Source organism: Arachis ipaensis, chromosome B5 (assembly GCF_059453495.1).
Source record: "Arachis ipaensis isolate K30076 ecotype BB chromosome B5, ASM5945349v1, whole genome shotgun sequence".
Classification (NCBI taxonomy): Eukaryota; Viridiplantae; Streptophyta; class Magnoliopsida; order Fabales; family Fabaceae; genus Arachis; species Arachis ipaensis.
The window spans coordinates 15,637,823-15,652,602 of record NC_142440.1 but is presented as its reverse complement, the minus strand read 5'-3'; the positions used below and the strand labels follow the sequence as shown (position 1 = coordinate 15,652,602).

The 14,780-nt window shown below is 34.0% G+C and overlaps 1 protein-coding gene across 2 annotated transcripts; it reads left to right on the top strand.

Annotated features, from left to right (window-relative positions):
• Window positions 1-5,441: 5,441 nt before the first annotated feature.
• On the top strand, window positions 5,442-11,258 carry LOC107643050 (electron transporter, putative (Protein of unknown function, DUF547)). 2 transcript variants are annotated; one of them, XM_088486428.1, is made up of 11 exons: window positions 5,442-6,184; window positions 6,387-6,462; window positions 6,758-6,868; window positions 7,151-7,267; window positions 7,671-8,018; window positions 8,146-8,468; window positions 9,079-9,178; window positions 9,259-9,318; window positions 9,749-9,835; window positions 10,205-10,345; window positions 10,597-11,258. In XM_088486428.1, exons 1-11 carry the CDS (start codon window positions 6,069-6,071, stop codon window positions 10,924-10,926), a joined length of 1,809 nt encoding a protein of 602 aa, XP_088342554.1. In that variant the 5' UTR covers window positions 5,442-6,068; the 3' UTR covers window positions 10,927-11,258. The 2 variants fall into 2 exon arrangements, with proteins under 2 accessions (XP_088342554.1, XP_088342553.1); XM_088486427.1 differs by having other exon boundaries at window positions 5,835-6,196.
• The last annotated feature ends 3,522 nt before the right edge of the window (window positions 11,259-14,780 follow it).

Sequence of the window (14,780 nt, the reverse complement as noted above, 5' to 3'; positions counted from 1 at the left end):
TTTTTGCAGGTATTGCTAGTAGATGATGAATAAAAGGAGACTTTAATTAATGATATGAATATATATGATGACAACAAGGGTGGCAATAAATATGATTATCGTTCATTATGATTCTCGACTGTGACATTGACAGATTAACAGGTCTCCCCTCATCTTCATAGTAGTTCGTAACACCAATAATTGTTCTCCATTTGTTATGTATTATATGCTTTTAGCTTCAATGAGACGAATATAATTTTGAATGGTATGGTTATAGCCTTAGGGCAACATTTGAATAGAATAGTGTTGATAGACTCGAAAAAGAGGAGTGCTAAGGGCCAGCAACTTTTGTGATTTGTAGCCATCAAATAGCCATCAATAATGATTTTAACGGTGTGAGATTAGTGTAAGATTTCATCCAATGACTCACTTTTTCTTGTTGGTTACATGCTGGCCAGAATTTGAAAAAATTGCTGGCTACCTAGACTTTTCCCTCGAAAAATAAGTCACATCATTCTACTTATAATTTGGATTTGTTTAATACATTAATTGTTGGAACTGGTGTACAAGAGTTGTTGGACGGCTCAGTGGCTTAGTGGAATGGCTTCACTTATGTTTCTTTATGTCTTCTTTCTGTATTCTGTATTTCTGTCCCATGTAAAACAATTCTATGAGTGCAGAAGATTCTAGGCTGCGGAGTTGGTAAGGAAAGTTAAACAAGTCTCACAAGTACCGAATTCGTAATTGGCAACGCATGTTGGTAAATTAAGGTGAGGTAAATATTTTACTTTAATAAATATATATAACTAAAAATAAATTTAAATTTCGTATATTTGATATAATAAAATTTAATTGATAATTTTAAAACATGCAATGTTAACTATTCATCTAATCATCTATGTGAATTTAAATTTACGAAGTCACATAAAAATAATTAACAGAAAAGCTCTGTACACAAGTCATTAGAGTTTGTATGCTCTACAAGTTAATTAACGAATAAATTCTAAAAACGCGATGCAAGGTTTACGTTTTTCTTCTTCTTTCTCTTCCTCTCCTTCTTCTTTTCTTTCGTTTCTCGCCTTCTCTTTCTCCTTCTTCTTCTTCTTGCTGCATGTTTATCTTCCTCTTCCTCTTCTTCTTCTTCTTCTTTTCTTTTGTTTTTTGCTTTCTCTTTCTCGTTCTTCTTCTTCTTGCACGTTCTTCTTCCTCTTCCTCTTCTTCTTTTCTTTCGTTTCTTGCCTTCTTTTTCTCTTTCTTCTTCTTCTTGCTGCACGTTCTTCTTCCTCTTTCTGTTCTTCTTCTTCATTTACGTGCTTTTCTCTCTGTTTTCTTTCTTCGTTATTCTCGATTTCCATTTTTTTTTTACATCAAGCTCTGAAATCGTTTTTGAAGAAGAAGAAGCAGCAGAAGATGAGGAGGAGAAAGAGAAAGACTTCTGAAATATGCATAAGGTGTACTTCAACGAATTTTGGATGTATTTCTTAAATCCTTTGGGTGTATTTCTGTAATCATTTGGTTGTATTTCTATAATCGTTTGGGTGTATTTCTGTAATCGTTTGGGTGTATTTCTGAAGTTCCATTATCTTCGAATTTGGCAAGAAAATTGTTTTCATGGAGGAAGAAGAAGAAGAGTCGTTCATAATGCATGGTGAGTAGCGCGCTTTGGAAACATGAAGTTGTTAAATAACGTGCGTTTTATTTACTCTTGAATGTGGAAGTGTGTAATGCGTTAATTAAGTGTAATGCGTGTGTTTTATTGGACTTGTAAGACCTATAAGCCAAAAAGACTTGTATGTGTAGCAGGCCTCAATAATTAATACCCCAAATCATTTACCAAAAATTTTATAGTTTCTAACAAACTTTAATCACTGAATCAATTTTTAATTTTTTTTTGTTAGACAAATTATTAAATTAATTCTCAAATTTTTATTTTGTTAGAGAAATTAAAATAAAAATTTGAGAAAGTCTAGGACCACTAACAACACTTAACTATAAAAAAAAAAGTGAGTGATCTACTACTATTAGATGTAATTTTACACCATTAAAAACACCATTGATGACCAATTGATGGTTACAAAACACAAAAATTGTTGACCCCTAGCACTCCTCTAAAAATTTTACAAATATTTAAAGATTTTTATATTTTTTTAAATAACGAAAATGACTGATTTATTTAATTTTGTAGCAAAAGTTGATGAGAGTATTGATATATCTAAAAAAATAAATTAATGATTAAAATTTATTAAATTGCCAAACTAAATATTCTTTTAAAACTAATTGAGATATTACTCATAAAAAAATAGACAGAATTTTAGGGCAAAAAACCATATTGAGCCAGAGCAAGAAACTTATAACCAAAATGCGCCAAATCCAATTTCGTTTCAGCAATGAGCCAAAGTGTATTTTAATACAATTCGAACCAAGCTGGTTCGAATTGCACTCCTTCATAATTCGAACCAAGATGGTTCGATTTAGTGTTCTACGTTTTTGAATAATTCGAACCAAGATGGTTCGAACTTCTCCCATACATAATTCGAACCAGTATGGTTCGAACTTCAATAACACATAATTCGAACCAGGGTGGTTCGAATTATGCTTTGTATTCGAGTTCATGTAATTCGAACCAGGTCGGTTCGAATTACTCCTAATGCACTCCTTCATAATTCGAACCAGGCTGGTTCGAATTATGTGTGATTCGACTATAAAAGGAGTTCGAATCACCCTCATTCGAACCATTATCCCTCCCCCCTACCCCACAAAATCCCAGAGAAAACGACCCAGATTCTCTCCGAGAAAGACCTGAACGGACGAGTCTGCTGATGGAGGACGATCCGGCACGGTTATATCTGTTGGACGGAGTCGCTCATATAGCCGGGGTCATCAACGACGAGGTTAGTACGGAAATTTTTTTTGATCCTAGCGTTACTTGTGCGTTAGTGGTTTTGTATCTTAGTTAGATGGTACTTTATGTTAGTGGTTTATGTAGGCGGTTTAGGTGAGGGGATCTTGTAGGTGGTTTATGATAGTGGTTTAAGCTAGCGGTATAAGTTAGTGGTTTATGTTAGTGGTTTAGGGTGGTGGTTTAGGGTAGTGGTTTTTGTTAGTGGTTTAAGTCAGTGGTTTTTGGTAGTGGTTTATGTTGGTGGTTTATGTTAGCGGTTTTTGTTAGCGGTTTTTGCAAGCGGTTTTTTTATGTGGTTTATGGTAGTTGTTTAATGCTAGGTGGTTTAAGTAAGCCGGTTTATTGAATTTGTTTCTTGTTAATGGGTCTCGGTATTTGTGGTATATGCTAGCGGTTTAGTTGTGTGGTTTAGGGGTTTCTTTTCCAGTTAGTTATCCTTCATGTAATGTTATGCTGTTTAATTTAGAAAAATGGTTAATGTAAACCTGTTTATGGAAACCGTTTTATGTAAACCCGTTTACGTAGACCGGTTTACTGTGAACCGGTTTATGTGAACCGGTTTACTGTAAAACCTGTGTAGTTATATATCTCAGTATGCGGTTCTTTTCATGCGCAGCCCGAGCGATGCATTAGGAGCATGAGGAGCACCTTCCTGAGGACCGCAACAGTACCAGGCATCGTCAGCTGGACACCCAACACCCACCTAGGTATCTCGCTGTATGACTCATCCCAGTCACCGTAGATGATGCCAACGGCCTTCTGCTTCGCCATCCAAACCCTCCTGTAAGTCGGCCTAAAACCAAAATGCGCTGCCGTGGCGTTGAGGAGCACCTTGATGCTAACCGATGCGTCAGCCCTGACCATTGGCATAATGAACGCGGAAATCACAGAATGATCCAAACTTCTGTGATCACTTGATATGGATGTGGCCAGGCAAGTGTGAGGGCCATTGTACCGTTTGACCTCCCAAATGCCCTTCCGCTTCCGGAGACTGAGCCGAATCAACCATGTGCACCCATTCCCGAACTCGGAACACTTGCCCACATACCGGCGGTGATCGGACTCCACCACCTTGTACTGTACCCCTCGCCGGATGCTGTAAGTCTTCACACTTAACAGGGCCTCATCTTTATCCTGGAATTGCTGACCAACCTGGAACTCTGTGAGACCAGCATTTCCTTCCGCATCTCTAGCTCCGAATCCAACAGGGTGACCTAGCGCAACCTCATGCGTCATGGCGCCCAGGTCCAGAGAAGAAAAATATGGTGGATACTGCTGTGTGCCAGAGCTAGAACCACCGCCAGCCAATGCAGGCCCAGCCGCTTGAACCTCGTCCCCGCTATCGTCCTCAATCGTTTCGGGCTCAACGTCGTCCTCATCAGGATCACCCAATTCTCCGTCTCCGACGCCAACCGGTGGAACGCCCTGTAAAGCGTTTGCCAGAACATCAAAGGATCCTACCTCGTCGCGGACGCCGTCATTCAAATCAACAGCAAATGACGGAGAGGCGACAAGTTGGGCCGCTGTCTCGTAAACTGGGACGGAGGAAGAAGCCACAGCAGCCATCGAACTGGAGCCAGCTGCCGTGGCTACATTGGCGGTATTCCGGTTCGAACCCCCTGAGCTGGATACCACATCAACCAGCTTTGCCAGCAACTCTGGTGTGCGGACCTCCGGAAACTGTCTCCGACAAAGAAACATGACTTGGAGGTCCTCATCACTACCAATCGTCAGACAATCATACTTCACCGTATCGTGCAGGATCGTGACTGGAATGCGATAGAAAAACTTCTTAATCCGCTTCGCACCTTCCAGGCCAAGTTTCATCAGCACAGCTCTAACCAAGTCATCATAGCTTGTCGTTCGATTCACCACAATATAGAGAGGATTCTTATCTGTGAACTTCACTCCGGACCGAGTTTTCCTCTTGATGGATCCTTTATGGTGTACCAAAACAGCAAAACTCTCCTCCTCACTAGCCATCTTATGTCCTCTAATGAGAGCAATTCACGTTTACAGCGTTTATATAGAGCTCTGATTCGTACTAATTCGAACTAACCTGGTTCGAACCATGATACACGTAATTCGAACCAAGCTGGTTCGAATTACTACAATCAACCTCTCTTTGGTTCGAACCAGGTTGGTTCGAACCAAGAAAGCATGTAATTCGAACCAGCCTGGTTCGAATTACTACAACCAAGCTCTCTCCCCATAATTCGAACCAACCAGGTTCGAATTACATGCTTTCTTGGTTCGAACCTATCCGGTTCGAATTATTCAAAATTTTCCAATACTAGTTCGAACCAACTTGGTTCGAATTACTAGCTAATACAGTTCGAACCTTGTTGGTTCGATTTATATAAAAATGCCTCTTGGCTTATTGCTGAAACAAATTTCTGTTTGGCGTATTTTGGTTAAACTTTTCTGCATGTGGCTTAATATGGTTTTTTGCCCGAATTTTATGTACTTTTATATCGTTCTAAACTTTAGTTTAAGTTTTTTTTAAATGATCTAAAATGTTTTAGTGCATAAAAAATGGGGAAAACAGAATAGGAAAGTGTTTAGCATTGGCGGGTGAATCAAAAGGGGGAGCGAAAGAGAAAGAGATGGTTTCCGTTTGAAAATGGAAGTCATAACGGATCAGTGACTGAGTGACACTCACTCATAACGCGTCGGTAGCAGTGGCGCCAGACTTGGCAGGCAGGCAGGCATCTTGATCATGTAACAAAGTCTCACTCTCACAGTTTCAAACAATGAGAAAGAGAAGTGTTTACTGTCCAGGCCCAGCAGCATGAATGAATCAGTACATGAAATTAAATCCCTCCATTCAATGCCCCCAACAACCTCCCCCACTTCCAATTCAATTCTCAATTCCACCACCACCTACCTTCCCTTCTCCCTCCCTCTCTTCCTTTTCAAAACCACTAACACCTTCCTTTTTCTGCTTTCTTTCATTCAATTCATTTCTCCAGCCTTTGCTCTTCAATAGATTCCTTTTTCTTTGTTATTACTATTTGAGGCCCACTCTCTCCTCTCAACCCTCATTCATTTCAGCGTAGATCTCTCTCTATTTATTTATTTAACTTTCTTGCTGAAATTGACATTTACGTGAAGCACAATCACGGAACCCTGAAAATCATACCAGCTAGAATAGAATGCGACGGTTTCCTACAATAGTCAAGAATTTATGATGACTGAGTTTCATCATCAACATTCATTTGAAAAAGACGGTGACGCAGCTCAATATGCTGCTCACACCCCGGATTCTACTACTCTTCATGCACGACACAGGCGCTCTAAGAGGTCTTTTTGTGTGTTAGTTTCGTACATTACAGATTTTACGAATGCTAAGTATTTATTAGGATTCATAGGCTTTAATTGAAATCTATTAGGCATTTGGAAAAACCTACGTGCTCTACATTAGTTTCGATCTTTTTAGTTAGAAGAATTTCAGTTTTCAGCTATAGTTGCTTCGTTTTGTGACACAGCTTGTGCATTTTTCCAGTGCTTCTGACAAGAACCTGAAGATCTCAAGAGGTGGATTTTTGCATCCCCGGGAAAAGGATCAGAATGATACTCTTGTGAGTTGTGAGACCACTATTTGAATCTCTTACTTTTCTTTAAAAACAAAAAATGTATTTGTGAGTTGGGATCTTACAGAGAAAGGGAGGAAAGACTGAAGGAAGGGGTTGAGGAGCAAAATGGAGTTCAGTTTTTCTCTTTTTACTCTTTAATTAACCGTTCCCATTTCTTCCCACCGCTCTGAGATCCCGCCTTAAAATAAGCACATAGTCTGTGTAGGGTGTGTATTATTTTTGAATGTGATTTGTGAGTTATTACATTTCACTGGTTTTGGCATTGTTGTGAATTGAACAGTTATCGCCCCCTTCAGTGAGAGCTTCTAGATTACAAAGTCCTTTGCATGATAACCTCACTTGTACAAACAAGAGTACCGTTTCAAGTCATAGAGCATCGTTGGAAAAAGATGTAAGCTTTTTTTCTTTTTTTGCTTACGTCTCTTATCTAAGTTGCCTTTCTTCTTGGTTTGAGTTACCACTGGAAGTATCTTCAGCTCAAGAAATCATGATGAACTAAAAGAAAAAAATGTAGTAAATGATCATATGAAATAAGCAAAGCTCAGCATGATGCATTTTTTGTGTTTTTGGGATAAATTAGAAGACAACTCCAGATGATGTAGGTTCTTATTTTTATTACACTGAGCAAAGCTCAGTATCTGATTAATGCCCTGAGTCATATACTGATCTACAGGTTGAGCAGCTACAGTTACGCTTACAGGAGGAGAAATCTATGCGTATTTTGCTTGAGAGGGCAATGGGCCGGGCCTCAAGTACTTTATCTCCTGGACACAGGCACTTTGCTGCTCAGGTAATTTGACATTTGTTACTTTGGCAAAAGGTATCTGCAGAGTCTAAAATTGTAGCTGTTATGAACAGTTGTGCTAAAAAGGTAAAACAATCTTAGACACCTACTAGACAACCTAAGCTTTCTGGTCAACTTGGTTCATGACTACAATCTTATGTAGTTCCCTTGTGACGGACGTTTAATTGCATGAATAATTTATTAGTCTTAATTTTGCATAACTTGTCCTAACATAGAATAAGATATTCACAACCGTGAACTTTTGGGACTGGACCAGCTGAGTCTCATTGCTTAATGTCAAGCAAAAAAGGACTCGTGTAATGCACAATGTAATCTATCTGATGTTAGCTGTGGTTATAATGGTTTCTTGGGTGAGAATTAACTATTCCTTCTTTTTTTCCCTCCTTAGACAAAAGATTTAATTGCCGAAATTGAATTACTTGAAGAAGAGGTTACGAGCCGTGAGCAGCATGTGCTTGCTATGTACAGGAGTATTTTTGAACAGTGTGTTAGCCGGCCACCTTCTGAACAAAATTCTGGTGTGACTTCACCAGCTCATACAAGACCCGAATCCAGGAAGCATCCAAGTATCATATCAAGTGCCTTCTGTTCATCGAAAAACTTCCCCCTGCGACCCCTGCAAGCTCTGATTTCTAATAATGATTTAAGGAGTAGAATCTTTGGTTCAAATCATGCTTCTTTATCGAGTGGCAAAGGCAAAATTTATTTTGGAAAGACTTCTTCCGATCCTACCAAGGTAAGATATATTGCTCGTCTATGTTGAATTTTTTTTTTATGTGAACCTAAATAGCAGTTTATATACAATGCTATGTCAAAGATGGAACTGGTATAATGAAGATGTTCTTACCTCATTCATATGCCAGGTTCAAGAGAAGTTTTCTACCATGGACAAAACTCCAGTATTGCGAACATTAAAAGATCATCTATACCAGTGTCCGAGTAGGCTGTCTGAGGAGATGGTGAGGTGCATGGCCACTGTATATTGCTGGCTCCGAAGTGCAACCTCCATAAATGCTGAAAATAGTAGGTCACCTTTATTGTCAAGGTCATCAACCAATGCTATACAGCCTCGACATGGAGTAGGAGAGGATCGAGACTGGTCTTGCAAATCGGCAGTGGAAATATCTTGGATATCTACTCGTAAACGTCATTCTTCTCATGCTTCTTATGCCATCAACAACTACAGGTTGGTTCTTAAATTTTAGAAGTAGGATAACTTTGAATAAATTCGTCTACTGGATTCAAGAAACTGGAGACAGGGATAGAGTAGGATGAGTAATAAGCGGAATGTTAAGGAAATAGGGAAAAGTGAAACCAATGCCCTTCGTTAATTCCTCATAATTGGGGGTGGAAAGGAGATAAAGATTATATACTCTAAACAATATAATTTGCCAATTCTGTTCCTTTATTAGTATAACTTTGAAACAACATTAATTTAAGTTATATTTCGTTTACTTTCAGATCAACCAAACAAGAGCGAATATAACTTTGTTTTATTCATTCTGTTTTATTCATTCCCTTCTTTTTCCAGCATGCACCTGCTTTTTCTATTCCATTAATTATAAAACATTAAACACAACTATGAAAAACTACTGAAAAAACTTGATCTAATTGCATTTTCAGAATAAGAAATTGTTTCTGATTGAATCCAATGATGTTATCTTATCTATGTAGCCAATCCTAACTAATGGGTAATATTTCAGTTAGTTGTATAATCATTTTATGTTGATGCCTGTGCTTGATTACTTTTGAATTAGTTGTTGACTTAACACATTCTTTTGTCTCTTTACCTTCAGAATTCTAGTTGAACAACTGGAAAAGGTGAATGTCAGTCAAATGGAATGTGATGGACAAATTGCTTTCTGGATCAATGTGCATAATGCACTTGTGATGCATGTAATGTTCACACTCCCATGATCAAAGTGATTTTGTTTTACAAATTTTCAACACATATAACTTTCTTGGTCTGTTGACAGGCATATTTAGCTTATGGAATTCCCCAGGGCACTCTCAGGAGGTTAGCCTTGTTTCACAAGGTATTGTTCTTTATTATTCTATTGTATAATGTCTTTAAGCAAATTCTGAGTTTATAAAACATTTTGTGAAACTTTTTCATGCTGATTGGAGTATATCTGACTTAGGAATTTTGTCTAGACCATTCAATCGCCATGTTTACAAGGGCCAATTAAATTCTCTCTTTGTAGCCACACCAGCATCCCAAAATCAGAGACAGACCCTTCTTTTCTGCACATTCTAATTAATTCCAAGTAAAATTGCCACGCCAGTCTAGGACATTTAGGTGATGTCTAGAAGTGAATGCAAACATGTGATATCAGTCGTAGAACTTTGGCACTTTTCATCTTATTGATACAATTTCACTGTGATATCACCTTTTATTTTTATTTTACATAGATATTGGATACATCGTGCCCTATATGAATTCATGTGTTTATATGTGTAGTGCAGGCTTCTTACAATATTGGCGGCCATATCATAAGTGCAAATGCGATAGAGCAATCAATATTTTGCTTCAGAACACCCCGCATTGGACGGGTACTCATCTTATCCTAATGAGTTACAAGGTTTATGAATACATTGTCAAGTAATTGAATATAATGATCACTCAAAGATGTTTTTCTGTTTTTTGCCTGTTGGCGGCAGTACGCTTCACTTGATTTGCATCTGGTGCTTGTAATGATGTAATCTATGCTTTCGTAGAACTGTAAATATGATTAGATCTTCTCTTATGATCTTGCAAACTTAGAGGATTTGCAGTATAACATTAGAATCAGAAGACAACTTTATAAAACACCAATAAATTTTAATACTAATATTGATGGGATTCTTAGACCATCAGGACCTCTTTTTTATTTGTTTCCCTATCTAATTACATATTTCTATTTTATGTTTTGCCGAATGTAGTGGCTTGAGAGCATTGTGTCCACTGCAATGAGGAAGAAAAATGGTGAAGAAAGACAACGTATCAGTTCAAAATTGGGTATCACTGATTCCCAACCGCTTGTCTGCTTTGCCCTTTGTACTGGAGCATGGTCAGATCCGTTGGTAATTTTTCTCTCATTTATATTTTTTCTTTCATAGAATTGCAGTTCGACTATCACTAGGAAAATATGATGTTAGTAATCTACTCATGTAGTGCTTTTCTTATCGAGTCTACATAACTGCTATTTCAAAGATGAAGCACAAGTATAAAACAAATATGATATAGATTTAATTTGCATCCATAATTCTCCTCTCTTGAGGATGCACACATTTTAAAAAGTGGATCATATGTTTTGTTGTTATAAATGCTGCAGCTTAAGGTTTATTCAGCATCAAATTTGAAAGAAGAACTGAACACGGCCATGAGAGAGTTTCTTCAATCAAATGTAGTTGTGAAGAAGTCACGTAAAGTTTTTCTCCCAAAGTTGATGGAAAGGTTCTCCAAAGAAGCATCAATCAGTTTAGATGATCTCCTTGGATGGGTTACGAAGAATGTTGACAAGAAGCTCCATGATTCAATACAGAAGTGCCTTGATCGTAAATCAAATAAAAAGACATCTCAGATCATAGAATGGCTGCCTTACAGTTCTAGGTTCAGGTACATGTTCACAAAGGATCTAATAGACAAGCCATGGTGGGTATGACATCTTACTCCTCTTTAAGAGATTCTTATATGCCATGGATCATACATGGTTTGAGAAAGCGAAGAAATGATAGTAGGTGCTTAAAGAAAATTCATGGACATTTTAACAAAATGAGATGTTAAGTACTAGATAAACCTACTATTACTATATTTGAAATTCATACCTAACAATTTGTACTAATAAACTCTTTAAGCTTAGATGCTGTAGATTTGTAGATTAGAATAATACACAGTATCATCTTGTAGGATGGATCAACAGAGGTATATTAATGGTGGCATGCGTGAGTGATGATAGAATGGCAAAAAGATTGTAGATTTTTCCGCCTCCAGAAATTTGACACGTGTTGAGAAGCACTGAAATATTCAAAAATATGAAATACTTAGATAAGAGTGATTATTATTATTGGGAAGAAAAAAAAAAACTTCTACACAAGTACACAACATGGGTCTACCAACGATGGATTTTTAACGTTTATACAGGATAGACCGATAGATGTGGAGAAAATACATAAATTTGGTTCTTGAAGTTACATTCGAGTCTCAATTTAGTCTTTGAAATTTCAATTGCCTTAATTTAATTCTTAAACTTTTCGATTGATTCTGTGATATAAATCATTGCAGGGACTAACATGATTAAAATTTGAAAAGTTTAGAGACTAAATTGAGACAATTTAAATTTCAAGGACTAAATTGAAATTCAAGTATAATTTCAGGACCAAATTGAATATTTTCTCGATAGATGTGTTATCAAATTATGAAGCATTAATTTTAGGGGTTTCTGCCGATATTATAAGGAAAAAATTCTGCAGTTATTTTATATTTTCCTGTAATTGCATTTCAATATATTTGCTGAAATTGTTATTGGCAATTTCATAATACTCAATATTAAGGTCAAATCCTTAAAGTTCTATAATTTGCAAAAATACACATTTCTATGTTATATAAAAATTCATTTACCACCACAATATATGATTTTGGTTTAGGTTTATTTAAGTTCTTATTTATTTAGGAAAATTTTTAAAAATTCACGTCGCATGCTTCGTGTTTACGGAAAAATGATGACCGGTTAGAATAACATGGGTTAGTGATTGCTTTAGGCTTCTAAATACTCAACTCAGTTTTCGTTCAATTATGTGGTCTTTAATAATAAAAAAATACAAGAAAAACATGCCATAAATAACAAATATTAATATTTTTTTCATCAGTGTAATTAGATATCTTTAAAAATTATTCATCATTCAATCTTTAGAAAAAAAAAACTAAAAAATAAGTAACTTCACATAAAAAATAAATAACTTTCTATAAAAATAAATATTTAAATTAATTAAATAATATTATTTAAATCAAAACACAACTAAAAGCTAAAAATTTAAAGGATAAATAGTTTTTTTTTTTTATAATATGACCATAACATAAATAGAAGTTATAATGGAAACAATTTATCATGACAAACAATCCTAAGCATCTTTTTAAGTTTAATTAGTAAATGAAGGAATAGTGAATTTTTTTCTGAAATAAAATTAAAAATATATTATTTTCAAAAACAAATTATTTTAACTTTAATTTTTGAAATGTATTTTTTTTGTTTAGGATGAGTTCGTCCCATTCGATGAATTTTACCGTTATATTCCACAAAATTTGGCTGAAAAGAAAATTTAAAATTTTTAAGTCATTATCATGTTTGTTTACGGAGATAGGAGATAGAACATTGAGACAGTGACATAGAGACATAAAATTGTGTTTGACAGAAGAGACATGAAGAGAGACCATGTGTCTAGAAACATTAAATTAGTGTATTTTGTATCCATCATGGAGACACTAACAAGAAACTTATTTTTTATATTTTATTTTTATTTTAGAGAAAATTCTACTCCCCTGCGAGATGCTAAAATGATACTCTCCTCCCCTCTATTTTATAAATGTACATTCCTCTCCCTTCTAACTTTTAAAAAATTTTCTCTTTAATCCATTTTAAATTTTTTGTGTTAACCAAGGTCAACTTTATCCATTTTTTAAGAAAAAATAAATTATTTTTTGAAAAAATATCCATTAACAAAAATTTTATTTTTTATCATTAAATTTTGATTACCAAAATACCTTTTAATAAATTATTCTTTTATTGTTTAAATTGTATTTTTATCAAAATATTTTCAAAAAAAAATTAATAATTAAATTTTTTTTCTAAGATACCTACCCTTCAATAATTTTTTAATTATTAAATTGTAATTTTACTAAAATTTTTATTAAAATTTATTTTTATATTTACTATTAATTTTTCGATATCTATATATATTATTTTAATATTAAATAAAAGATTTTAGTAAGATTATTTTTCAATATCAATATATATTAATTGTTATACATATTAATAGTGATAAGATTTTTTTATTTAATGTTAAAATAATATTAAATAAAAGATTTTAGTAAGATTATTTTTCAATATCAATATATATTAATTGTTATACATATTAATAGTGATAAGATTTTTTTATTTAATGTTAAAATAATATATATAGATATCGAAAAATTAATAGTAAAATATAAAAAAATTGTTAATAAAAATTTTAGTAAAATTATAATTTAATAATTAAAAAATTATTGAAGGATATTTAAAAAAAATAACATAATTATTAAAATTTTTTTAAAATATAATTTAATCAATAAAAGAATAATTTATTAAAGGATACTAATTTTGGTAAGCAAAATTTAATGATAAAAAATAAAATTTTTGTTAATAGGTATTTTTTTAAAAAATAATTTTTATTCTTAAAAAATGGATAAAGTTAACCTTAATTAACACAAAAAGTTTAAAATAGACTAAAGAGGATGTTTTTTAAAAGTTAGAAAAAAGGTGAATGTACATTTATAATTTTTCATAATTATATTTTTTATTATTGTATTTTTCGTCTCAAATTTTTGAATGAAAAAAAATGAAAAAAAATTATATTTTTGTAATTTGTTATAGTTTATCACCAAACAGAATATAAGAACACAAAATTTTATGTCTTATTCTCAATGTCTTATCTTGTTCTCAAAAACAAACGCAGCTCAAGAGAGTATATAGGAGTACACATATAACAAATATGACTTCTTCAATATTGTCATGATAATAGCAACCATTATCATCCCCATAAATACACAAGTATACAAGAATAAGCTATATTTAACCAAGATTTTTTCTATTATAAATTAAAAAAATTATTATTTAAAAAAAAATACAACTTATTCCTGTGTACTCCTGTGTACTCTTGTGTACTCTCGAAACGATGATAATAATTACCATTATCAGTTGTGCAGTTTAAGAATTTGAATCAGTCAATTATTTTTTGAGAAGTCGAATTGACATTCATAATTTATATGAAATTCGCTGGAATAAGGCAAACTTTGTTAATATTATGGAGTTAGTTAGAATATACTGTAAATTTGCCTAAAATTTAAAAAAACAAATGTTTCAGGCAAATTTAAAAAAACAAATGTTTCTATAAAATTAAAGTTCAAATAATATGTTTTTGAAAATAAATATTTTTTAATTTATTTTAGAAAAAAATCTAGGAATAGTTGATTACTTTTAAACTATAAGATTAATTATATTTAGATATCACATCTTTAGGAGGATATATAATAAGATTATTAAGATCTAGATGCAAATACAATTTTGCCACTTGCCAAATCTAACGCTCCAGATTTATCCTTCTCCACTAGGGCCGTTGGATTAGACCATCTAATCCTAGACCATCTAATCCGCAATGACAGAGAAATATGACACATTTGCCCTTCTCTACTCAAGTTAGTGAAATAACCAATTATCAATGTGTACGTAATGCTGCGTTCTAAAGGAAGCAGTTTTGAATTTAA